The sequence below is a fragment of the Polypterus senegalus genome, chromosome 17, assembly GCF_016835505.1.
Source record: "Polypterus senegalus isolate Bchr_013 chromosome 17, ASM1683550v1, whole genome shotgun sequence".
Lineage (NCBI taxonomy): Eukaryota > Metazoa > Chordata > Cladistia > Polypteriformes > Polypteridae > Polypterus > Polypterus senegalus.
In genome coordinates this window covers 87,949,134-87,975,721 of record NC_053170.1, presented here as the reverse complement: position 1 = coordinate 87,975,721, position 26,588 = coordinate 87,949,134, and the positions used below count along the sequence as shown (strand labels likewise).

At 42.4% G+C, this 26,588-nt stretch overlaps 1 protein-coding gene across 4 annotated transcripts in view; it reads left to right on the top strand.

Moving 5' to 3' along the window:
- Positions 1–26,588, top strand: part of ntn1a (netrin 1a) — a 249,427-nt gene that overhangs the window by 23,889 nt on the left and 198,950 nt on the right. For 2 of the 4 annotated variants that reach the window (XM_039740676.1, XM_039740677.1), the window contains exon 2: positions 5,069–6,103. In XM_039740676.1, the coding sequence (XP_039596610.1) occupies positions 5,089–6,103 (1,015 nt within the window). In that variant the 5' untranslated portion in view covers positions 5,069–5,088. Of the gene's footprint in view, positions 1–3,722; positions 4,419–4,485; positions 4,660–5,068; positions 6,104–26,588 lie in introns of those variants that run through there. The other 2 variants (XM_039740674.1, XM_039740673.1) reach the window with 2 other exon arrangements.

The following is a 26,588-nucleotide window of genomic DNA, read 5'->3' as shown; positions in this document are numbered from 1 at the left end:
CTGTGTGTTTTGGTGTTGGTTGTTGTGTGTTTGTTGGCTTGTTGTTTTGTTTTTGTCTTTTATACATATATGGTATCATTGTTTGTTTTATAATATATATAAATCGTATACCTGAGATGAACTAGTGCCCTATCTGAGGGTTTGTTCCTGCGTTGTGCCCTAAGTTAGCTGGGATAGACTCCAGCCCTAGAGTTCTCCCTTATCCCCCTCGTGCCACAGTGACCCTGGTCTGGATTAGAAGATGACCTGACAAATACGTGTGTGTGTATATACTATTCTTACAATATTTTTTATATATACTTTTTTTTTTTTTTTCAGCTTCTGCATAGTTTTAATTTCCACGTGGGGCAAATAAGGCATATCTATGTATAGATCTGTTATATAGTGCCATTCACATCTCTCTATCTATTTTTTTTTATCTGTTACATGATGCTATTCATATCTACCTACTTATTTGTTATTTAGTGCATTTCACATCTGTCTCTCTACTTATTACATAGTGCTGTTCATATCTACCTAATTATTTATGTTATATAGTGCCTTTAATATCTATTTATCTGATTTTTGTGCCTTTCACATTCATCTACTTATCTATCTGTTACACAGTGCTGTTTAATATCTGTTTAATTATCTATCTGTTATATAGTAGCTTTCATATCTATCTTTCTGATATTTAGTGTCTTTCATATCTGTTATTTGTTACATAGTGCCATTCATATTTATCTACTTATACTGTATATGTTATATAGTGTCATTCGTCTGTCTATTTATTGATTACATGCCTTTAATATCTACATATCTATGCAGTGCCTTTCCCATCTATCTATCTATATATTGTGGAACACAGCCCGGACACAGACAGGTAGACATCTTTTAAGTACCACAACACATTTATTTATAACACTAACATTTACAGGGTGAAGCACACAACCCAAAACTCCCCCAAAATCCAAGCCTCTGACACAATGCTTCTTCCTTACTTCAGGCCGTCTCCTTTCCTCTCCTCCCGAGCTCCGTCTTTCTCCGCTCCCGACTCAAGCCATCGAATGGAGGGAGGCGGCCCCTTTTATACACCCCTGGATATGCTCCAGGTGCCTCCCGATTAGCTTGTGCCGCCACTCCCAAGTGTGGTGGAAGTACCGGCTGCACACTCGGAAGCACTCTGGGTGTCCCTGGTCTTCTTCCCCCCCCAGCACTTCCGGGTGTGGAGGAAGTACAGAGGGCCAGGGCTCCTCAGGCATTGGGGTGCCCCCTGGTGGTGACCACGGGCACTTATAGGGTTGCGCTTCTAAGCTCTGTTCCCATGGTCCCCAAAGCCACCAGGGTGGTTGCTCCCTCGTGGTCTGGAGGAGGCATAATCCCTCCTCCGATCCTTCCGGGCATCCCGGCTGGGTGCCACCCCCAGCCGCTTGTCACACTATCTATCTATCTATCTATCTATCTATCTTATATTTGGTGCCTTTCACATCTATTTATTTGTTATATAGTGCCTTTCATGTTATATAGTGCCTTTCATATTTATCTATTTATATATCTGTTAAATAGTGCCATTCATATCTGTCAATTTATTGATTACATATTGCCTTTCATATCTACATATTTATGCAGTGCCTTTCATATCTATCTATCTATCTATTATATGGAACCTTTCATATCTAACATATCTGTCTATCCATCTGATATATGGTGACTAACATCTCTATCTATCTATCTCTCTCTCTCTATCAACCCATATCTCAGGAAGATTTAGAAACTGTTGCCATATGACTTTAAACTGACCCGGTGGGAATGTTAGCAGTGTCCTACATTAACCTGCTGTCCTGGCCACGTTTTTCCCTTTCTCATATCGAAAGTGGCAGGGATGGGCTTGGTGGCAGACATCAATCGGCTTTATATGGGGTTCCAGTCCATCGATGGGCACATTTAACTTACATCACCACACAAAGATAAAAGCGAGTTATCCATCACTTAGCCTAAAATGCCAGTCTTTAGGAAAAGTGAAGCGGAGGGGATACACCGTGTCAGAAACAGGCTCGTGAATCTGCGGGGTCTGCCATGGGCCAAAGTTTTATTACGTCTACGGATACGTCGTTCAAGTTAAAGAAAGTAGCGAGAGCAGATTTGAAAAGCTTTAACAATATCTTCATGACGGAAAAAGTTGAAATGAAATTCTAATTGTTTAAGTAATTAACTTGTACTCACGATTTCTTCTTACGGTTTGGCCCAGGTTTTTTTTAACACAGTAACAAATTCACATGCTTGTTTTCGATTACTTTTTTATTTCCCTGTTTCAATTACTGTGCAGGGTTAAATGACCACGGTATAGGCTATACATCGTAACTCGATGTGAAGAAAACGCATTTAAGGGTTTCTTCATGGTTCCTTTTAGTTCATTCTTTATATTTTATCAAATTTCATCCGAATAACAAGTGAATTGTTAGCTGCGGATATAAACTAAAAGGCGTTATTACCCTGATTTACTGTATTTTGCAACTTAACTGTCAAACTATGCCCGTCTGGAAACTGATTACAACTGAGATTAGCTGCCGTGCTTTAAGATGTACGTATTTAGGCCGCGTGTTAGACACAAGAAGTTGAAGCTCCAGCCTAGGATTTACAAAAACATTGCTATATCCATCAGTTTTTATAAAAACCCACTTATACAGGTTGCGGGATACTGTACTATTGGGCTTACGCAGCTGGGTGCGTCATGTGTTACAAAGAGATCCATTTACATCGGCAAAGTATGAAGGAAAATGTGTCATGGGGGTACAAAGCTGACCACGTGTCAAGGTATTAATAAGCCCAGATAGGAATTAGATGATCGTTAAAAATGTCTCCAGCGAATGGTATGAAACGCGTTTGCTGTAAGATGTCTTTATTTGATTTTTGCTAATTAGACCTCTGTATGTTATAGCTTCACTGGTGGGTTTCCTCCCGTTCTTTCTCCGTGATAATAACACAACTAGATGAAGAACTGACGTAACGAGATAATGGCCGGCCGCCACTGTCCTTTACCAAAAAAAAAAAGTTAAATATCAAACTTAACAATAACCTAAACTGAAAAAAAACGTTACTTTACTTACGCTCTTAACAAATACTACCTTTAACGGTACTCGCGTCTCCTTGTTGAAGCATTTCTTGACATGCTGGACTTTGAAGATGATTCATATGTGGACGAAACAGAAGTGTGTAATGTCTAGTAGGCGATCTAGCAGGACATTAAAGCCTGAATTTAGCTTGTGTTACCGTATGCAGAAAGTGTCATTTTAAAATGAGAAAAACATTGATATTTCGGAGTTGTGTTATCGTCTATTTAAGAATCTGTCAACGGATTTAAACAACTTGCGGTTGGGGTTAGGGTTCTTCTGGGAACTTAAGGAAGAGCCGCTCACCTTAATTTTTAAGAGAGTTTTTAAACCGGCATATAATTATAATTTGTGTTAATTAATAATTAATGGGACTATTAAATTACTAACGTTTTTGTATTGCAGTATAATATGCGTTTTCCATTCACGTTATATATTTTAACTGTCAGCTTTTCATATATTATGTTCTGTTTCAACGCGGTATCTATTTAAAAAAAATTAAAGATAAACATTGCTGTGTTATCGCCATGTTTTTTTGTTTTTTTTTTTAATAGGATTTTCTCATTCCTGTCTATTATAATTATTATCCTAGTGTTCTTATCGGTTGTGTCTTGCTAGTTTTTCCATTACGGTCGTCGTTACCCTCCAGCTCCCCTTTATGTTCCAATCTGCTGCACTGACGTGATATATCGGCACAAAGTGTTGCCAGCGTTCTGCTAACAAATGTACTTTTTTTTGTTTTGTTTTGTTTTTTAATGGCTGGGTGTTCTCCTCTGCTGCCATGCCATTGTGTAACTCTTGGTTGCTCTCCCCGATTCCATACGCGCCCGGGTCTCCGTGCGCTCGCTCGCTCTTGTTGCTCCTCTTCTTAGTTGGGATGATGAGTGCTTGTCTGGCTGTTGCTCGTCTCTTCTCGAGAGCCTGCCTCTTTTCGGCGCTGACAAGCTGCCAGTGGATGTCGTTGTTTGCTCCACGCTGAGTGTCACTCCTTAAGATGACCTCAGGCTCAGCCGAAGCACAACTAGTCCTTTTTCATTCTTGAGACGGACAACAGGAGGGGGAAATCACAGAGATACTGACTTTGGGTCTCGCCGGTGCTGCTGACTCTTTTTGAACCGAAATACAATACAAAGCAAAAGAAAACAAAAATTGTCCATATAAATATATATATACAGTATATATATCAAGTAAAAAAAAGTGCATTAAAACTGCCAGGCTGCTTATTTACTTTTTTTATTTTTTTCCTTTTCTTTGAGTTTGCATTACTTTTCTGAAGAGCTGATTGGGCTTAAAGAACCATCCTGTCATATGAGGAGATCTCTCTACCTCGTAAGAACATTTAAAGTCACTTCTGTGTAAAGACGCCGGACTGCTCTATCACTCTGTGCGTGTGTGTGTGTGTGTGTGTGCGCGAGTGTGTGTGAACAGATGTGTGTTGATGGCAAATGTGAAGATGCGCTCCGTCTCGCTCTCCGTTTAGACGTCTTTATGTGGAGGTGTTAAGAAGAAACGCGCAAAGAAGAAAAAATGAAGAACTGCGAGGGCTCCGAAGAACTGACCACTCTAAAATGTGATGCTGAGTCCTAACGGGTGTATATAGCGCCCTTTTCTTAACAAATGCTACTCTCTACCCTTTTTTTGCGCTGTATTACAGTCAGTGCCTGCGCTGTGTTGTCACTCCTCTTGTTTAATTTTCGGCGTCGTGCCTTTTCGCCTTGCCATGCTGGTATTTCTGCAGCCACTGCTTTTTTTTTTCCTCTATTCCCCCCGACTCTCCGTGTATAGTTGCGCTCACTTTCCATGAATGCGGTTTTTCTCTGCGCTGTGCAGTCCGCCCTTAATTGCGTTAACAGTTCAGTACTTGAGCGCTTCGCTCCTCGTAGATTGATTCAACATCTCCGTCTGGCACTTGCATTGCTTCTCGCCCTCGTGCTGTCAGCTCTCTTTATCTTTTACTAAACCGTGTCTTTCTCCCGCAGGTGACTGCTGTCGGATTACAATGCTGAAACTCTGGGAGGCTCTGGTCCGCTTCGCAGCGCTGTCGGTCTTGGTGGAGGGGGTCACTGGAGGATATGCCATGAGCATGTTCGCAGCCCAAACGTCTCCGCCGGACCCCTGCTACGACGAGAACGGCAACCCCAGAAGATGCATTCCAGATTTTGTAAATTCAGCTTTCGGCAAAGAGGTGCGTGTGTCCAGCACCTGCGGAAAGCCCCCCGGGAGATACTGTGTGGTGACTGAGAAAGGCGAGGAGCGCTCCAGGAACTGTCACATCTGCGACGCCGGGGACCCTAAAAAGTCTCACCCTCCCGCCTACCTGACGGACCTGAACAACCCGCACAACCTGACCTGCTGGCAGTCGGAGAACTATATCCAGTACCCACAGAATGTCACCCTGACGTTGTCGCTTGGCAAGAAATTCGAAGTGACCTACGTGAGCCTACAGTTCTGCTCGCCGCGGCCAGAATCCATGGCGATTTACAAGTCCATGGATTACGGCAAGTCCTGGGTCCCGTTCCAGTTCTATTCGACCCAGTGTCGCAAGATGTACAATAAACCAAATAAGGCAACTATTACCAAACAGAACGAGCAAGAAGCCATCTGCACTGACTCGCACACCGACATGCATCCCCTGTCCGGTGGCCTGATTGCTTTTAGCACGCTGGACGGACGACCCTCGGCTCACGACTTCGATAACTCGCCAGTTCTTCAGGATTGGGTTACCGCCACCGACATCAAGGTGGCTTTTAATCGACTGCATACATTCGGGGATGAAAACGAGGACGACTCGGAGCTGGCCCGGGACTCGTACTTTTACGCCGTCTCCGACCTGCAGGTAGGCGGCCGCTGCAAATGCAATGGACACGCGTCCCGCTGCGTCAAGGATCGCGACGGCAACCTGGTGTGCGAGTGTAAGCACAACACAGCGGGGCCGGAGTGTGACCGCTGCAAGCCCTTCCACTATGACAGACCGTGGCAGCGGGCGACAGCCAGGGAGGCCAACGAGTGCGTGGGTGAGTGGTCCGCCTGCAGATGCAATAAGCTTTTATTCCTTAAGACCTGTCAAAGTCGTTTTATGTGTGTCATCTCACCTGCGGGTGAAAAACCGACTGCTGGGACGGAGAGTCCAAGTGAACGTATAGTCCGATAAATCGCGAGAGTTGCGTGTTGCACGTGGGGCACTTGGCATCGGGCGAATTTCTGGCCGACACAGTTGGAAGAATCTCGCTCGGGTGGTTCATGTCTCAGAGTTTTCAAGCCTGTTAGTTAGGATTTTAATCAGAGATCTAGATTTATTTTGTAGCGATCTGCAGGGATGTTGTTTGACGAACAAAAATGGAAAATATGGTGGGGCAAATGTATACTCGGTGAAACACCTTTGAAAAATAGCATGTTTATTTCAGATATTTAATTACTTGAAGCAGACTTCGCTCCTCTGGTTTTCGGCCACGCATGAATATGCATAATCCGAAACAGGTATGTGGAACAGAAAGGAAACACGTTGGTTAAAAAAGCTGCAAATCATTAATAAACGCAGACAGTCCATTTTGGGCATTTTTATTAGCCCTTTCAAGTATGTGTCGGTTTACTTAATGGAGATTCTGGTCGTGCGTGTATGACAGCTTTTTCAAAGAGTTAAATAATCTCTTCGGGGAACGGCTGACCACAAGTTCAAATGAGCCAAATCTGGTTAGTAGGGTCTTATCGGAACTATAAAGGTGTAACTATCTGAAGGAAGATCTGTCTATATATATATATATATATATATATATATATATATATATATATATATATAATTTGAGACATATGCTTATTAATATTGGTTACAATCAACCCCTCATTACCTGTTATTTGATCTGTTTCATAAGCCCGTTTATTCTTGGGGTCTCCGTATTTTGCAAACTCCGTTATTCTAAAACAGCGAGAGAAACGCGACATCGGCGCTTATCTGCAAAAGTAAAGGCGCAAACGGAATTAAAATAATTAACACCGGCATTTGCGATTGAGCTTTAAAAGTGTTTGCACAATGTGCTTTCAAGCTTGGAATTAATAGTATTCTATGTTGTGCGACAGCAATAAACTACAATATTTTGTTGTTATTAATGAACCTTAAATGAAATAAAAATAACGGGGGTAAAATTAACGCACACTGACAAATTTCTGCTACCTTATCGGTCGCGCTCTAGTTTGCGAAATTCGAAAGAACCTTTATGCTTAGTAATTTTGGTTAGTTGAGCTAACGGTTGCAAGTTAATTGCATTTTAATTTAACTCCCAACTTAAGGGGTAATAATGTAAACCTTTATTGTGTCACCCGAAAATAAAATAAGAATAACAATGCATTACAATCAACTGAAATAATAATGATCGTTTGTATTTAATAATTTAGTAACTAGTCTGGTACAAACCCTAGTTTCTTCTCTAAGGTGCTAACTTAAACCGTTATACAGTACATTATGAACATCACAAATTGGAGGACTTGACTGCACTGTACGGGCTTTAATGGAAATTTGGCAGCTCTTATATTTGCGCGGCACGTTGGTTTATTCAGGAATATAAAAATCAGAGGGAAATGGAGAACTGCTAACAGCCCAGATGCTTCACTTTAGCTCCGCTAAATTTACAAGTCCACAATGATTAACCAATCGCGCGCGAAATTTAATTGAGGGGAAAAGAAAAGCAGTTCGGTGCGCCCTTAGGAAACCCGCCGCACTCACGAAAATATTGTGCGACTTGAGTCGTTCCCCCGAAAAAGGGAGCTTCATTGATCAATTCATCGGCACCTCTAAATTGGCTGTAATTATTATTTTTTAATCTGTATTAGTAATTGATTTCCGCCTGCTGATGAGCTGGCAAAGCGCACTGAAACGGATCACCACCTTAAGAGTATTTTTTCTTATTTGTTGTGCTAATTAACTGGTAGACGAAAGTGTCAATTAAGGCAATTATTACAGGGCTCGCATCCTTCAGCCCCCCAAACTGGCCTCTCTCTCTCTCTCTCTCTCTCTTCTTTTTTTTTTTAATTTTTGTTTCCAGCCCGACTTTCTGCTGCTTAATTAATGATTTGTTTGGTCAGCTGGAGAAGTGCGAGTCTTGAAGCTGTTTTTTGGTTATTTTTGACGAGTTAAAAAAAAAAAAGAATTCCCCAAATAATTGCACCAGTGTGTGTGTGTGTGTGTCTGAAGTATTTTCTATATTTCAAAGCGAACATGTATTTAATAGTGTTTAAAGTAGAAATGTGATTTTCAAATGTGGCTACGTTTATTTTTACCGGATAAATTCATTGGCTGTTTGTTTAGGAGTTTCACGAACTTTCATTTGTTTAGATGCAATTATATTTAATAGTGAAGGTGCTTTGATCGGTATGTATAGTCAGTCAGCGTATTTCTTTATATTTCGTTATTTATGTGTTGCAAGGCTCGCCAGTTTTTTTGCTTGCTGTGAGTTAACGAGCGATTTCGTTTATCGTGGCGGTTTCTTGGATCCAAATCTGGTTCGGGAGGACAGAACACTGGACCGTTATGTGAAAAGGTGAAAGTTATATGAAATGTTTTCATATTTATACACACACATTTTATTTATTTAAATATTATGTATATTATATAATGAAACCTCTGTAGTTTACGAGTTTCCACCTAACGTCACAATCGAAGACGAGAATACACGGAAAGAGATGCGATTATCCGATGTTGGGTGACGGGATTGCCGTCTTCCAGCATTTCTTTGTGAACTTTGTGCAAAAGTATCTCTGCTGCTATTCTGCAATTTTAAAGATTTCCGTAATTTGGGAATAATCTGAAAGACGAAGGGTATTGTCAGATGTGCGCGCAGGGGGCCCTGCACGCTCATCCAGTTACAATTTAATTACTCGCCTAATTAAATAAACATCCGCAATGAATTTAGTAAATGAAGCACGTTTTTGTTTTAGGAGAGGCGCAGAGATGGTTTATGTTATGTATCTCTCTCTCTTTTTTTTTTTTTAAGCATAACCTGCACATGCAGAGGAACAACACTGAGCACAAAGCAGGGAGCAGCCCAGTCGGTCGCAGACTTTTAAAAATGCTGGTTCTTTAAGGGCACTTTATGGTTCTTTACTGGGTTGTGTGGTTCCTCGTTGAACTATTGATTGACCCTTTCATTCTGGGAAGAGTTCGTTGCATATGAAGATTTGAAAAACTTCATAATATGTAGGAAAAAAAAAAAAAAAAACAGAAATGTTGAATGTGTGGTAGGCCGCACTGGTGCGAAGTTATGTTGTGCCCTAGGCCAAGCTTATCAATGTGGCTGGCTCACCCCACCCCTTATGATCTTCACCTTTTAATGGCGGTGCCGGCCCTGGTGGTGGGCTACCTGGCAGGACACTAATAGATGAAGAAAACCTGAACATCTAGCCCGTGTTACTGTATGCAGGAAGAGTCCTCCTAAAATCCTGACCCACAGATATTTCACAAATCTGGTTGTGGTTATTTACTTCATGGAGTCTGTTGCAGATCTAAATGAATGAACGTTCTTTCTGGAACCTTTATGTGGTTGGGTGTTTTGGGAACCATAAATGGTTTCGCTGTGGCATCTCTCTAAAGCACCACACTGGCACCTTTATTTGTAAGAGTGGGCATGTGCCGCTGGTATGGACTCCTGCAACCGTGCGAACTTGAATTGCATCTAACATGTTCCACAATGTTAAAATAATAATATAACATTTTATTTATATAGCACCTTTCCCATGCTTCTATTGTGTAGTAAAAATTAGGTAGTGTCCACTAATGGGCTGTACTGTAAGTTCCTAACATTACAAGATGCTTGTTCTCAGTTACATTGAGCTGTATGTATGTAGCTGGTATGTTTCACTGCATTTTGCCCATTTTGGATCTTTAATGGCCACAGAGAGTCAGGACCTCACTGAAGGACGGTGCCATATTTACTGCACTGGGGCATTGGGACCCACACATGGACCACAGGGTAAGCGTCCTCTGTTGGTCTCACCAACACCACTACAAGCAGCAGCTTATGCTTCTCCTATGTGGTCTCCCATCCAAGCACTGGCTGGGCCCAAACATGCTCCTGAAGTGCAGCTGGTATGGCTAGTAGGCTACTTACCCTCTTAAAATGGAGGTGGTCCCTCAGAGCGATGCCACAGAGGAACCATTTTTGGTTCTCAAAAGACCCTTCTAACATGGGGGGTCCAGGAAGAACCTTTTATTTTGCTCCATACAGTGCGTATCCACGAACAGTTGTTAACAGATCTGTGAAGTACTGATGGCTCGTGATTTCCTAAGGACTTTTCCAGTAGCACAGGCCAAGCTCAGGTTTTCTTCATTTCTTAGCGTCCTGCTAGGTAGCTTACCATACATTAAATATTTCAGGTTTCTTCTACATATTAGGAAGTTTTATCAAAGCACAAATAACCATCTTCATATTCTATCATGAATGAAATGGTGCTTTGTCAAGCAATGGCACCTTGAGGAACCCCACAACCCAACAAAGAACCATAAAATGCCATCAAAGAGTGCGAGTGAGCTTTGCGACAAGTGGAGTTGACGTCCGATTAGATATAATTATTATTTTTTTTATTAGAAAGGCATGGTGGCACTTTAAAGTCAAGAGGCATAAACGAAAACCAAAGACCTGACTTTAACTCCTAGCCAATGTAAAGTGTCTGTAAATCCATAACATGCCATTTTATAAGCCCACCTAATACTGGGCAGAGTCATGGAGATGGCTGGAGCGTATCCCAGAAATCCTAGGGCACCAGGCACGAAGAGTCCCGTGGATAGGGTGCCAAGCCATCACAGGGTGAACGCACACACACACATACGAGCCAGTTTAGCTTTGGCAGCCCACCAGAGCTGCGTGTCTTTGGACTGCAGGAGACACGGGGAGAAGATGCCGACTCCACGCAGAGAAGACCCTGGACGTGAACCCTGGTTTCCATGCCGGGATGGCAGCAGTGTGTGTGTGTGTGTGTGTGTTTAGAAATCCTTGGCATGAGAGGGTGCACTGCAGTCAAAGACGTTTGCCCACTGCTGCCTTCTCCTTGGCTCCCCCTTGCAGAATATCGACTTGAGGGGTCTGAGATAATCGATAGCTGGTGTGCAGCAGGAACTAAAATCCTTTATTGTAAAGTGGCTGCTTTCTCCTCCGGGAGTCTGACATTTAAAGATCCTGAAGGGTGTTTTTTTTTTTTCAGGCATGAGTGTGAAGTTTAGCAGCGGCGCTCGTAGGTGTGTAAACAGCGCCGTCTGTGATTTATCTCAGGAAGTTTTAAACAGCTGGACCCGAGTTCATCTTGACACCTATTGTTGACGGGCCCGCGGCAGGCTTTGTCTAAACTGAGGAGCTCGGGTAGCCTCGGAGCTATTTGACTCTCTGCTTTCATGGGGCAGCTCTATTTATTTGGAGCTGAAGACGGAGAGCCTTTTAGCAGTTGACTGTGTGCCTTCTTTTTTAAAATATTTACAATAGTCCAAAAGTTATTGTGTGCCCTGGCACAGTGGTTCACGCTCTTGTATTTCTGACAAGGAGCTGAAGACAAAAATATGCATATACAATACACTTCAGGCAGCCTTCGACGACTGAATCAGAAATTTATTTTGGGCTGCATTTTTTATGGTGGGTAATAAAGCAAAATGCCCCCCCACCCCCCACCAGCAGCTCCACTACGCCAGAGCGGCAAACTTCACATAATGTAGTTCTGCTAAACAATGGGTATCCCTTTTTGATCTTGTGTTTTATGTACAGATTCTCGGTCAGAGACCAGGTGTGCTTTTTATTGGATTAAGTCATAAAAAGAGATTCCTGCATAATATAATTCAATAATAAGTAACATAGGCAATGGACTTTGCACACCGTCTGCTCTCCTCCGACAAAAAGGCTTTTCCAGGAGTGGACAAGCTGAAGGGAATTATTGGGTCATTGCCTCCATGATAAAGACGATAAGGGTTACCTTGCAGTCATAACTTTTCTCTGAGTAGGGTGCTCAACCTTAGGATTTTTTTTTTTTTTATTATAATGAGGGTATAATTCATGTGTTCTAACAATAAGCCGCACTATACTGTAAGTAGAGTAAGTTTGCTTATTAACCCAGCGTAACCTGCGCTGTCTTGTGGCTTTAATCAACTGATATGGCGTTAAAACCATTGAACAGCTTAGACGGGGTCTGTGTGGTCTATTGTGACACCCCTGGACAAAATAAAATGAATGGCAGGTCATTTTAGTGCTGCAAGCTTTACTTTTGAACATTCCGTTTTATTAGTGCTAGCTGTGCTGTTTGTCTTGGATTGAAATCGAAGTAATCAACGTAGACCTCCGAGTTAACAGTTGCAGGGTGCTGTGTCCATCCTATGCTATGTCTCTGTTATGTCTGGCACAGGATTTGTAAAGGCAGGGCTACAGTTTGTGATGCGCCATCTGTTGGATATCATTTGGTGAGGGAAGAGTAAAATCTGTGGTAATACTGATGCATTATCTGTTGGACGTCATTTGGTACAGGATCTGTAAAGACAGTGCTACTGTTTGTGACGCACCATCTGTTGGATGTCATTTGGTTGTTATGCACCATCTGTTGGATGTCATTTGGTATGGGATTTGTTAAGACAGTGCTACAGTTTGTGATGTGCCATCTGTTGGATATCATTTAGTACAACCAACCAACCATTTTCCAACCCGCTGAATCCGAACACAGGGTCACGGGGTCCTGCTGGAGCCAATCCCAGCCAACACAGGGCACAAGGCAGGAACCAATCCCGGGCAGGATGACAACCCACCGCAGGACACACACAAACACACCCACGGGCCAATTTAGAATCGCCAATGCACCTAACCTGCATGTCCTTGGACTGTGGGAGGAAACCCACGCAGACACGGGGAGAACATACAAGCAAACCCGGGTCTCCTAACTGCAAAGCAGCAGTGCTACCACTGCGCCACCGTGCCGCCCTCATTTAATACTGTAAAAGTACTGCTAATGATTAAAATGCCATCTGTTGGATGCCATTTGGTACATGATTCGTAAAAACACTGCAAATATTTGTGATTTGTCATCTGTTAGGTATCATTTGGTTGTTATACACCATCTGTTGGACGTCATTTGGTACAGGATTTGTAAAGACAGGGCTACAGTTTGTGATGTGCCATCTGTTAGGTATCATTTGGTGAAGGATACATAAAGCAGTGCTAATGTTTGTGATGCGCCGTCTGTTGGATATCATTTAGTACAGGATTCGTAATATCGGTGGTAATGTTTGATGTGGCATCTGTTGGATATAATTTTGTGAAGGGTGTGTAAAAGTAGTGCTAATGATTAAAATGCCATCTGTTGGATGCCATTTGGTACACGATTTGTAAAAACACTGCAAATATTTGTGATTTGTCATCTGTTAGGTATCATTTGGTGAAGGATACATAAAGCAGTGCCACTGTTTGTGATGCAACATCTGTTGGACATCATTTGGTGAAGGATGTGTAAAAGCAGTGCTACTATTTGTGATGAGATATTTGTTGGACACCTTTTGGTAAAGGATTCGTAAATTGGGAGGTAGTGTTTGTGATGCGCCATCTGTTGGAGAGCAGAGACACATCAACCATACACATACTGTAGATACTTGTCCTTTTATTAAGGTGGAGAGTGGCAAACCTATTCCACTTGCTCCGAGTAGTCTAATTCCCTATTATCATCCATGAATGTCCTCCATTTGGAGTACCCTACTTATATGATATCCTTTTCTGCCTGTTGTGTGGCGGAGAACCTGTAGTTGGATAATATTTTAGACTTGATATCAAGTTGCCATTTTATGGCTCTCAACAATCGGAGTGGACCAGCAAAATGACATTCCCTGCGTCAGACGTCTTCAGAATTTCCCTGCTTTTCCACATTATTATTCATCGTACTGAGAGAAATCCCAGTTAAGGGAGTTTCAAGGAATCCAAGTGAGGCCCGTTGGAAGCCTCAGACGTTTGAAGGGGGCTGTGCTGGGCACATCTCCTCATTGTGTTTACCTAAATATTCCTGTGGAAACTGTAGGATTTCATACAACTGTAGTCTGATGTCAGTTCAGATGACTGCAGAGAGAGTCCTGAATACGTTAGGCTTTGAGATGATAACATCAGGTTGTTTGTATACAGATATTTGAATATAAAGTTCAGTTTGCAGATAATACCAAGCTGTGTGGACCGTCAGATAATCTGGAATGTGTTGAATTAGAGGGACTTGGATAGCATACAGGCTTAGGCAGATGAAATTTAATGTCAGTAAATGTAAAGTATTACACGTAGGAGATAACAATGTGAGGTTTGAATACACAATGGGAGGCCTGATAATCAAGAGTACCCCTTATGAGGAGGATTTAGGAGTCGTAGTGGACCCGACACTATCAACTGCCAGACTGTTCAGAAGCCATTAAGAAGGCGAACAGAATGTCAGGTTATATAGCGCCTTGATGTGTGGAGTACAAGTCACAGGAGGTTCTGCTGAAGCTTTATAACGCACTGCTAAAGCTTCATCTTGAGTCCTGTGTTCAGTTTTGGTCTCCAGGCTACAAAAAGGACAAAGCAGCACTAGAAAAGGTCCAGAGAAGAGCGACTAGGCTGACTGCGGGGCTACAGGGGATGAGTTATGAGGAAAGATGAAAAGAGCTGAGCCTTTACAGGAGACTAAGAGGAGACCTGACCGAAGTGCTTAAAATGATGAAGGGTGTTAGTCCAGTGGATCGAGACGGTGACTTTAAAATGAGCTCATCAAGAACACGGGGACACAGCTGGAAACTTGTTAAGGGTGAATTTCACACAAACATTAGGGAGTTTTTCTTCACACAGAAAACCACAGACACGTGGAATAAGTGGAATAAGTAGTGTGGTAGACAGGAGGACTTCGGGGGCCTTCAGAACTCGACTTGATGTTATTTTAGTGGACAGGACCGGCGAGCTTTGTTGGGCTGAATGGCCAGTTCTTGTCCTGATTGTTCGAATAAAAACATAAGTTTGCAGGTTCACGTTACAAGCTGCCAATTTTAGAGCTTAGTAAATATGGAAACACTTGTGCCTGAAAAACAGCTTTTAAAATGGCCTCCAGTGTAGACCGGCTGTGTCGGTTTCTGTTCAGTCCCCGTCACTGACTCACTGGGTGCTCTAGAGTGAGTAACTCAGTCTGCTCATACGCCGACTGCGAGAATATGAAAATAACGTCACCAGTCCTATAAAATGATCTGAAATTTGTGCACAATAGAGAAAGGACAAGATTTTGCAGTTAAACTTGTTAGATGTGTAGTGATGTAGACATTTTAAGACTGTGTGGCTCAAGGTGGTCTCTCTCGCTTTTAACCAAACCAATCACCCCATTGCCTGGCAGTGACAGTCACACGCCCATCTTTCTAAGTCTCCTTCCATCTGCCATTTTCACCCATCCCTCCACTTGTTTACGTCTGCCATTTTGAATTGCTCTGCTCCTGGTTTAAGTTGTGTAAAATAGTATAAGACAAAGAATAAGAATCGGGGCGACACCGTGACCCGTATATTGTAAAGGCAACAAAAGAAATGCAGTTGTTTTAACAAAAACAAAAAAAAAAAAAAGTCCCTAAGGACACAAGTCTCAGATTAGACAGATCCAAAATGGCGACACTTCCTGTTAAGTACAGGCTAGGCAGGAAGAGGCGGGACCAGGTGGACAGGCACTGGAAGTGATGTCAGAGGTGGTGAAGTTGTCAGTCTGTACAGGGAGGAAGAGGTGATGGAATACAGCGCCACCCGGTGGACTGGCAAGGAATTACCAGCACCACAGCCTTTAAGTTGTCCCCAAGGTGCACATGTGTGCGACACCGGATATATGGATTGCTTTCAATTTGGCCCTTTGTATTTTAATTGCACGCTCATCTGCTCTGTCGTTTTTTCCCCATTCCTGTTTGTTATGCACGCCAATCCCTTTTTTGATTTGACAATGACACTTTATTGTCTTATTTGTGTTGTTAAATCCTCCTAACACTTTTTTTTTTGCCAACCTGATCTGGCATCATGTGGCTCCCATCTAATGCCATTTGCTCTGTGGGAGGGCGAGCAGGGTAATCGCGTTAGCAAATGTTGGCCTGATGTGCGGTTGCTGGCTCAGCCTCCATCAACTCTTTACTATGTGACCTTTGGCTGGTCACCTTAATATTTTTAAATCTCTCTCTCTACTCTCTTCCTTACCCCTTCACCACCTAACCACTAAGGTGTGGTGCAAAAATGGCTGCCGTTGCATCATCCGGGTGGTTGCTACACATTAGTGGCAGTTGAAGTGGCTCCCCACCCAATGAAGCAGTTTGAGTAGTGAGAAGAATGCTCACTGATTATTGTAATTAATGTAAAGAAATATTATATTATATATTGTTACTGCCACTAACTGGTTGCTGTTGCACCATCTTGGTGGATGCTACACATTAAAAGTGGTTGACGTTGCTCCTCACTCACTATATAAAATGGTTTGCATAGTGAGAAAGGCACTATATAAATGTAAAGAATTATTATTATTTTTACATTGATCCACCAGCCTTCTGTAACAGCACTGCCCGACCATCTCACTGGGTCAAGCAATCTTTATGGGAATACTTCATCCAAATATGGAGATTTTATTATATAATATTACTGCTAATAATATGTTACTTACTCCATGTAGTTGGTAGTTATGGCGGATAAAGTTTTCTCATGGCAAAGTTTATGAAATAATAGGGATCTATGGTGACTGATGCTAGACAACAGCAAACCATACATAAACATTTCATGTTACTCATATCACATAATCCACGTGCCAAGTCGTCCAGTCCTATGCTCACAATGTCCAAAACACGTATTTTTTACTGAAATTCTAGCTGTGCTACCTGTCTAAGATGAGCTGAAATCTAAATAATCGAGGCAGACTTCAGCGTTCACGTTGCACATCATATGCCATTTGGTATGGGAATCGTAAAAGCGGTGTTAATTTTTGTGACGCGCCATCTGTTAGAATGACAAATGCAATGTGCTCAGGTTCGCTTTTTCTGGTTAAGATTCTTACTGCCGCATTCTGGAGTCTAATTGCGACTGATTGTTATCTTTCGTAGGTGTTGTGTACCAGAAGTCCTAAAGCGCACAAGTTTCAATAACATTTCCAATAATGCGCCATCAAAATCCCCGGCTAGACACAAAAATGGCCTCATAGAATCTTTATAATATAATAAAAATGTACTCTCTACAAAGTAGTATTCCAATTGCACAGCACAGACGGGGAAAATTGAAGATGCCTGAGACATGAGGGATTCGAAAGCAAACAAATCCCAATAAGGTGATCCAGTCAAACATGGAGCATGAAGGTCAAAATCTCAATCATGACAATAAAGCACAGAAAAAGGCACAAGAACTCAGCGCTAGGAACTGTGGGAGACCCACCTTATTAATAGGGTGGAGGGCAGGTCCTAGTGGTGATTGGCAGGTGATTGTCCCGCCTCTTTGGGGGGAACCACCCACAAAACACGTGGAAAATAATAACCAAGGCACAGTACACAATGTAAATGATCAACATTAATGTAAAATAAGTGATTCAAAACTTAACAGAAAGAGCATAAAGCGAACATTAAATTTATTTTAATTCTTTTCATTTTTATTACTATTTAATTTAATATTGTTTCTTTGTATCAGTATACTGCTGCTGGATTATGTGAATTTCCCCTTGGGATTAACAAAGTATCTATCTATCTAAAGCATGGATTTGAACCCCACATAACATTAGGTAGTCGCTAAAAACAAAAATGTTAAATTAATTTCTTGCGGTGTTGTTATAAGAGACTTTATATTTGCAATGGAGCAGCAGGGTGGCACGTCCGGGTTCACTTCCTGGGTCCTCCCTGCATGGAGTTTGCATGTGTCTCCCCGTGTCTGCGTGGGTTTCCTCCCACAGTCTAAAGACATGCAGGTTAGGCGCATTAGCGATCCTAATTGTCCCTAATGTGTGCTTGGTGTGTGTGTGCCCTGAGGTGAGCTGGCACCCTGCCCGGGGATTTGTTCCTGCCTTGCGCCCTGTGTTGGCCCCAGCAGACCGCCGTAACCCTTTATTTAGGGTTGGATAATGGATGGATGAATATTTGCAATGTTCTTTAAATGGAAAAATGCAGTCATAGTAATCTAGTTAACGTGCGCCTTAAAGTTTCGCTCAGGGTTCATGATGACGCCTAAATTCTTTACCGCTGCCTTTACTTTTAACACTAAGGGGGTCAAGTTTATTTCTTAGACCCTCACTATTTCCGCTAAACCAAGGAGAAGTGTATGATTTTAGGAATGTGTTTTTTTTTTTTTTTTAGGTGCGCATGTCTAGGAACATCTGGGGTGGGGTAGGTCAGCCCTTGAATTGAGATTTCATTCCACAGGTTTCATTTGACTGCACTGGATGCCCGTCAGTTCTAGAATTTGATTTTTTTTGTTGTTGTTTTAATTTTTCATAAATACCTGTAGTGTTGTCCATTTGTCAGCTGTAGTCTACCCTGGACAAGGCCTCATTTCTGACGAATTAAAAAGCTGAATTCCCAGCAGCGGAGAGAAAAGAAAAAAAAAGAAACGTGACGATCGGCTTGTTTGACGATTGGCGCGGTGCAGTAAAGCAATTACATCGTTTCTTGCTCATTAAAGGTGGTATAAATAAACAAGCCCGCCAGACACCCACTTTCTCTCTTTTTCTTGTTGCAAAATCGGCTTTGATTGCCAAGCATTTGTTTATTTCCCTTTTCCTCTTTGACCTTGAGATCTTTTATTATGGAGGAAGGGCACCTTTATCGGTGCTTTATTTGAATTTTCACGCACCACCTTAAGCGGCGACTATCTGATCATTTTTGCGCATTTGTGAACCTCATGGCTCGATCAGCTGCGCCTTATTTCTAAGCAGTCCCCCTGATCTGAAGGACAGTTTACAAAGGGGCAATAAACGACATCAAACTGTGTTGCATTATGCCGAAGCACGTGGCGGCAGATCTCTGTGTTGACTGGGAGACAAACAAATGAGCTGTCAAGCTACGGGAGGAAGGCAGATGTCAAATAAAGTGCAAAATGGAGTCTAACCATAAGCACACATTTCAGGCAGCGATTCACAGTCACGCATAAACAGATCACAGCTTGCCACACAGTTAATGCATGCATTGCCAGCTCTGTGAGTGCCTCTCGAAGCTATGAGATCGGAGAAGCTGCGGCAGGACGGTCAGAGGTGGCGCAGCTCTAAATTACCTTCGTCTGCGTTAGTGCGACAAGGCAGAAGCTTAAAGCAACAGGCTTCCAGTAGGCTCTACAGAACGGACGTGGTGAAAATGGGGGATCGGGTGGAGGGGATTCTCCACGTGTATGAAGCATCCGAGGGCCACTAAAAAAAAAAAAAAAATCTGCATTTTCATGAGACATATTTTTGAAGTTTCATATTCTCACAAACGGGTTTGACAGCCGGGCAAATCCACAAACTGCCATGCGTGAAGTGTATTAGACAAGAGCCATCTTCCCTTTGTTATCCTTAGAAGATTAAGAGCAAAATCAGTTTTCATGTTTTAGTCTTAATTGCTTTTTAGCGAAGATTATAATCGTCCAGTGTACCCTGATGTCCTAGGAATTAAACTGGAAAGTAAAAAAAAGTTATTGCTTCATTTCCAACCTTCTACCCCAAACAAGTTATTGACTGGTCACCTTAAAGAAACAATTATGCTGCAAAACCCGTGTCTACCATATGGAAAGGTGCCATATACAAGTATGTGCTTCTGTAAAAAAACAGATTTCTCCCATGGGACAAATTATCTATCTATCTATCTATCTATCTTCTCTCTCTATTTATCTATAATATGATTTATATCTATTTATCTGTGCTGTCCTGCCTACCATACTAAAATTAACATCTATCTATTATATAGTGCCTTTCATGTCTGTCTGTCCATCTGTATGCCATCACAAGCTTACCAGTTCAATTCACATTACTGACTTACTGTGTAATCTTATTTCAGTCACTAAACCTACCAGTGCCAATGCTGTAGACACAATTACAATACATTTGTAAAACACTCCATGTTGTTTTACACCCTGGGTAGCCGAGATCGACTACTGTATGTTACTTGGGTTTGCCGCTCTCCACACTGTAGAAACACAAACATTTGCATGCATGTATGTATGTGTGTGTGTGTGTGTGTGCTATAGACTACCTGTCAGACAATACAAAGACAACACAACATGTGTTTCGCCCTGATTGGAGCTCGTCCGGTGTACTCACCTTTTGCTTCCCCTTATGGGGACTGAACCTCAGATGTCACACCTGAGGTGAAGCTGCAGACGTGTCACAGTGGCTAGTTTGCTCACTTTACTCAGTGAAGATTGCGGTATTACATCCACTGGTCTGATCACAATCTGATCATTTGGGTGGTCACCTACCAGGTAACCAGTCAGCAGACATCCGCCTCGTCCTGTCAGGCTGTAGATTGGATTTAATACTCCGATCCACACCTTTCAAGTAAGCGAACTAGCCACTTATATGCATGCATGAAAGGCACTATATTGAGAAGGTTACTGATTTACTTCCCACCACCGACTCCTTTAGTGGCGGTGAGAAAATAGCTCAACACACGCTGTAAAAACCATAACTGCAATTGTACTGGTACTGTGTGATTTTGAGTTGCTTTGGTTTAGAGTGTCAGTTAAATAAATACATACAAAATAAAGTACATTTGTGGTTTCAGCCATATGGAAAGGATTGTTTATTTTATTGAAATGTGTAATTTATTGATAGTTTGATTGCAGTGTTGACATCGTTTCTCATTGCCTTTCTGGATTATTTGAGCTCGATGACCAGAGCCCGGGGTTTTGTCCCTCGCAGTGACTTCACCATGAAAAATGAATGAGGGTTCAGTGATGGCACTCAACACCCCAGTCCAGCCTCTGCGACCTTCTGGTGCAATGGTACGTAAACCACTTCCACATGCTGTCAAAAAAAAAAAAATTCCAATTCCAGAAGGAAAGCTTTACGCCCATCTGCACGACGGAGTAATGGATTGCACACATGTGGCCGAGTGATTCACAGGGGCCACATACCAAGAAGGGTTTTTTTTTTTCTCCTTTTTTTTTTAAAGAAAATAAATAGCCAAGTAGACAAATACTCACCAGCTGTTTAATAGGACAAATACGAGCTACAAAGAAAGTGTGAAAAGAAAGATAAGCCTTTCAGTGCGGCCGATGAAAGCTGACCGTCTCGGACCAAGTTAGCTGGGTGGGAGATGATCGGGGAAAGTCACTTCGGCAGGCAGATTTTAGCAGCTATTGGCCCAAACTCGTTTTTAATTATTTATGTAGTAATATGGAAGACTGCTGCCTAAGCTTCTGGGTGGGTGGGTGGCTTCGGTGGGCAGTTGCGTCTGAAAGGACTTGATTGAGGCTCCACGACAATCCTGGTGGTACATCGAAGTGACTTATTGCAATAGGAAATCTGGTGCTGGATCACATAAATTTGTCTGGGCGTGAGGCAAAGAAACATTTCTAATAAAAGTTATGTCTCTTAAGGGCTTCTAATGATGCCCAGGCAATTACACATTTTGGCTTTGTCAGAGGCAGACAGGGCGGCACAATATCGCTGCCTCACAGCTCTTGGACCACAGGGGCTCTCTGCTTAGCTCTGTCGTCCTGGCTGTAGATTTTATGGCATGGATTTCTTTTGACTTGCGCCCGAGTGGTGAGGTCCATTTTGTGGTTTTCCTGTGGACTTGCCGTGACTCTGGTTTACTCTGCATTACCGTTCTGTTTTAGGCAGGGCCATCTTAATGTATGGGCATTGACTGGGGTGGGGCATAGGGGTCCACAATATTTCTGATGCCTATGTATGTTTCTGGTTTGCTGTCAAAACGGGAGCCCCAGTGCACTACTTTGCTCTGGGGTGCCTATGATGCTGGTAAGACAACCTTGATTTTAGGGGTGTGCATGCCCACCAATGGACTGACTGACCAAATCATGGCAGATTCCTGCATTGCAAGTTGTGTTGTTGGGATTCACTCTGAATGACGGCGGACGTCTTCTGATTATACAAGATACCGATGTGCAGTCAGTGTTATGTTATACTTCGGTCCGTACACCTTGTTGCCAGTAGGGGGGGTGCCACTAAGATCCCAAACCCCAGGCACACAAGACCCAACACCACTCTGGGTTGAGATAAAGGATTTTTAATCCACAAAGGTCAGACATGACATCTGTGGGAAATAAAATATGACAGCCAGTCAGATAAAGTTTTTGGGGAACCACCCCGTATCATGTCCAACGGACAGGTCAAAATGAATGCTGAAACAAGCAGGTTCAACGAAAACTCTATATCGTCCCCCCTCTGTGAGATAGGTTAATTGAGGGGGGAGAGACCGAGCAGTCTCCGACCTTACCGCAGCCATTGTGTGAGCCTCCACTTCCACTAACTGGGTCCTAGTTTCTCCCAGCTGCAACTTGACAGGCCAGAGTTCCGCCATAATCGTACCCAGGACGGTATTCAGGTCTTGATCCTCCAACATGGTACCGGAACAATAATCCTGCCGACTACGCCAATCTGTGGGGAATAAAATATGACAGTCAGTCAGAAAGTTTTTGGGGAACTGCCCCATATAATGTCCAACGGACAGGTCAAAATTAATGTTGAAACAAGCAGGTTCAATGAAAAGATTTGACAAATTCATAACGTAAAACTGGGAATATTTATAAAGAAACAGAAATGGCTATAGGAAATTAAAGGGGGGAAGTGACATCTTGTTTCTGACTTCTGAGTGACGTCATCATCGACGGCCGGAAAATACTCTTCAGCCATTTTGGCTCCGCGATACATTGTTTTTCGTCCTTGCTTCTGCAGAGAAAGAAAGAGAAAGGTCGGTACCCTTTTTTTTTACCCCCCTGTCTCGACCGTCTACTCGACGTGGGTTTTGTTGACCCTCTCCTAATCGCGCGTGCATGACACAGCCAATAAACAAATCTGATTACTTGTTCACTTTCTCTTCTTTGTCTCCTCCAGTTAGTGTTTCCCGCTGCCTCCCAACTCATTTAGGTGTGACGGTGGGGTACTTTTTAATTTGCAACCGGAAGTACTTCCTGTGGCACGATGTGTCTTGTTGGAAACACTTTGGGGTCATACGGAAAACCAGGGAGGTCCTCCCCCCGGTAGCAGCCTCTACTGTCACCCAAGAACCCCTACAGGGCTGTGTTTCCGAACTCCAATTCCCATGCAGCCCTGCGAGTGTCCAAGCTGGGACTACTTGCAGAGAACACCGCCACCTGTTAATCTGGGGGATGAATTGCTCCTGGCCACCAAATCTCGCTAGTCCATCCTTCCTTCTTGTATCCCAGCCAGTACAGGAATTATAAGCAGCCAGTGTCTGCAATCTGGGCAGACTTTCATTAGGGCTTCACAGCCGGACAAGTAATCCTCCTCAATCCTGGCCTGGATGTCCACCCGTCCGTTATCGTGGGCACTCACAGCTTTTATACTGTAACTAGCTATGTAAGCTCGTGCTGTAAAAAGCCCGGGGTCCTAGAAATAATTGAAATCGTCAGATAAAAAATTGAAATGTAGAGATGTCCGGTAATTGAAAGGAACTACTCTGGGCGTCCTAGGAGGTTTCGTTTTGCCAATGTGCTCACCTCGCTTGTGTATTATTAGCTAAGCTACTTTGTCTTTCTTCGGAGGTTTCGTGTTGCTGGCGTGCTCACTTCGCTTGTGTATAAGCGGCAGGAGGAAAAGTAAAAAGGTTCTCCTCGTTGGTACAAAAACAACATTATCCAAAACTGATCATTTTTCCTTTGTTATTGATAACTCCTTCCTCTGTCTCCCCTTCCCCACAGGTTAAGAGTCAGGGTGTCATCCTTGACCGTACTTTACCTTTCAGTCCAACATCAATAACATCAGTCCAACATATTTCCACCTGCGTCCCTCCCTCACTCCCCACACCACTGCTATCCTTGTTCATAGCCTTGTCACTTCTCGTCTGGATTATTGCAATTCCCTTTTCTTTGGTCTTTCTCACATATCTCTTTATAAGCTTCAACTGGTCCAGAATTCAGCTGCCCACATCATTCACCATATCACTCCCGTCTTACAGCAGCTTCACTGGCTTCCAGTGAAGTTCCGCATTCAATTTAAAATTCTTCTGTTAATTTTTAAGACATATCTGCCTGACCTCCTCCATGTTACCATTCCCTCCTGTACCCTTAGATCCTCTTCCTCCATCCACTTGGCTGTCCCCTTCGTCCATCTTACCACTATGAGGAGCAGAGCATTCAGTTTCTCTGCTCCCCAGCTCTGGAACTCGCTACCATCTGAGCTTAGAAATACTGAATCATTTTCACTTTTCAAATCTAAAGTTAAAACTCATTTGTTTAAGACTGCCATTTCTCTTTGATTACAATTGCTCTGTCTGATTTTAATTTTTGTATTTTAGTTTTGTTTATAAGGTGTGTTTTATCTATTGTTCGGTGTCCTTGCGTGTTTAGAAAGGCGCCTATGAATAAATAAAATGTATTATTATTATTACTATTATTAAAATGGATACCATTTTGCCGATGTGCTCGCGTTGCTTCTGTATTAGCTGCTAAGTGAGTGACTCTTTTTCTTTGGAGGTTGTGCTTTGCCGATATGCTGGCCTCACTTGCGTATCCTCGGAGGCGGAGCCCTTAGCCTGACTCCACCTCTCACTTCCAGACAGACAGACAGACAGACACACTTCCACTCGTAGACGTTTATATATAAGATGCCTCACTCTAGCCGTGACTGACTGCTCTTTTTCTCTTTATCCAAGGAAGAGGTGTGTATTTGGTGGGGTCTGTTGTTTATTATTTATTTAATAAGCCTTTATTAAACGCTAAACTTCCCCAGTTTGTAAATGTATGCAAACCCCCTTAAATGAAAGTCTGCAATGTGCACTTTGAGCACATCTCAATTGTTTAATTTGTCATTTTAAACTGTGGAGGAGAAGAGTAAATCAAGGAGAATGTATCTTTGTCCCACACATTTTGGAGGCCACTGTATAATAATAAAATGCAAAAAACTTCCCAAACTTTTTATAGGCGTTGTATAACAGTAAATTACTAAACCATACAGCATTCACATTTGTATTAAATTGTTGAAAGAGGAAAATGGAAATTAATTTCAATTGTTAGAATGAACTAACCTGACAAATGCGATTACTGTATATACCGCATTTAAGTTCTCCGCGGATAAGTCAGGACTTGATTTTACCGTGTAATTTCTGGTATTTTATAATGTCACTCGTATAAGTCGAATGCAGAAAACTCACACTTTTGTTCCAAGAGATTACGATATGCTAACACCCACCTGAGAGAGTAACCACGGAGCACACGGCCTTTTTTCTGTGTATTTTGCCTACGTGACCACACGGTAATAACTGAACTATTCCGAAGCGATGTTTGCACTGTTGTGTGTTTTTTGTATCTCACACCCTCATACATCTTTATCGTAAGAGCATCCCTTATCTACGATGGGGCGTTTGATCAGAAGAAAATAAGAAGCTGGTTTTAAATTAAACATCGCTAAAGTAGCGAAAGAAATTGGTAACTGCGCTGCTGCAACAAAACTCGATGCGTCTGAGAAACTGATGCAAGATTGGAGGAAGCAGGATGTATCAAGAAAAATGCCTAAGACAAAGTGTGCTCTGCGAACTGGCATTGCCTTATGGCTGGCATTGGAAAATCGTATCACTGAATGGTTTTAATTGTTATATTTTTGAACGGGCGTATAAGTCGGGGTATGATTTTATGATCGATTTTTCGTGTTTCAAGACCCGACTTAAACGTGAGTGTATATAGTAGATCAATAGATTTTAATTTTCACATTGTAGGCAGGATAAGATAGATAGATACCGTATATACTGGTGGATAAGTTCTCCCGCGGATAAGTCGGGACTTGATTTTACCGTATAATTTCCGGTGTTTTATAATGTTGGTTGTATAAGTCGAATGCATAAAACTCGCGTTATTGGTCCAAGAGATTATAATATGATATATATAATATAATATAATAACGCCCACTTGAGAGAGTAACCACGGATCACATTGCCTTTTTATTTCAATATATTGTGCCTACGTGACCACACGGCAATACCCAAACTATTCCGAAGCGACGTTTGCACTGTTTTGTGTTTTCTGTACCTCACACCCTAATACACCTTTATTGTAAGAGCATCCCTTATCTGCGATGGAGCGTCGATCAAAAGAAAATATGAAGCTGGTTTTAGATTAAACGTTGTTGAAGTAGCGAAAGAAATTGGTAACTGTGCTGCTGCAACAAAATTCAATGTGTCTGAGAAACTGGTGCAAGATTGGAGGAGGCTGTGAACGGGCGTCTGATTTTATGATCAATTTTTCGGGTTTTAAGACCCATCTTATACTCGATTATTTACGGTATGTAAAGTCATGTTAACATAATAATTGAGATATGGCGGCCAGTTAACCTGTAGAAAACCAGGTGGGAGCCCATGGGCACTTATGTGCTTGGCAGACCCTTTTA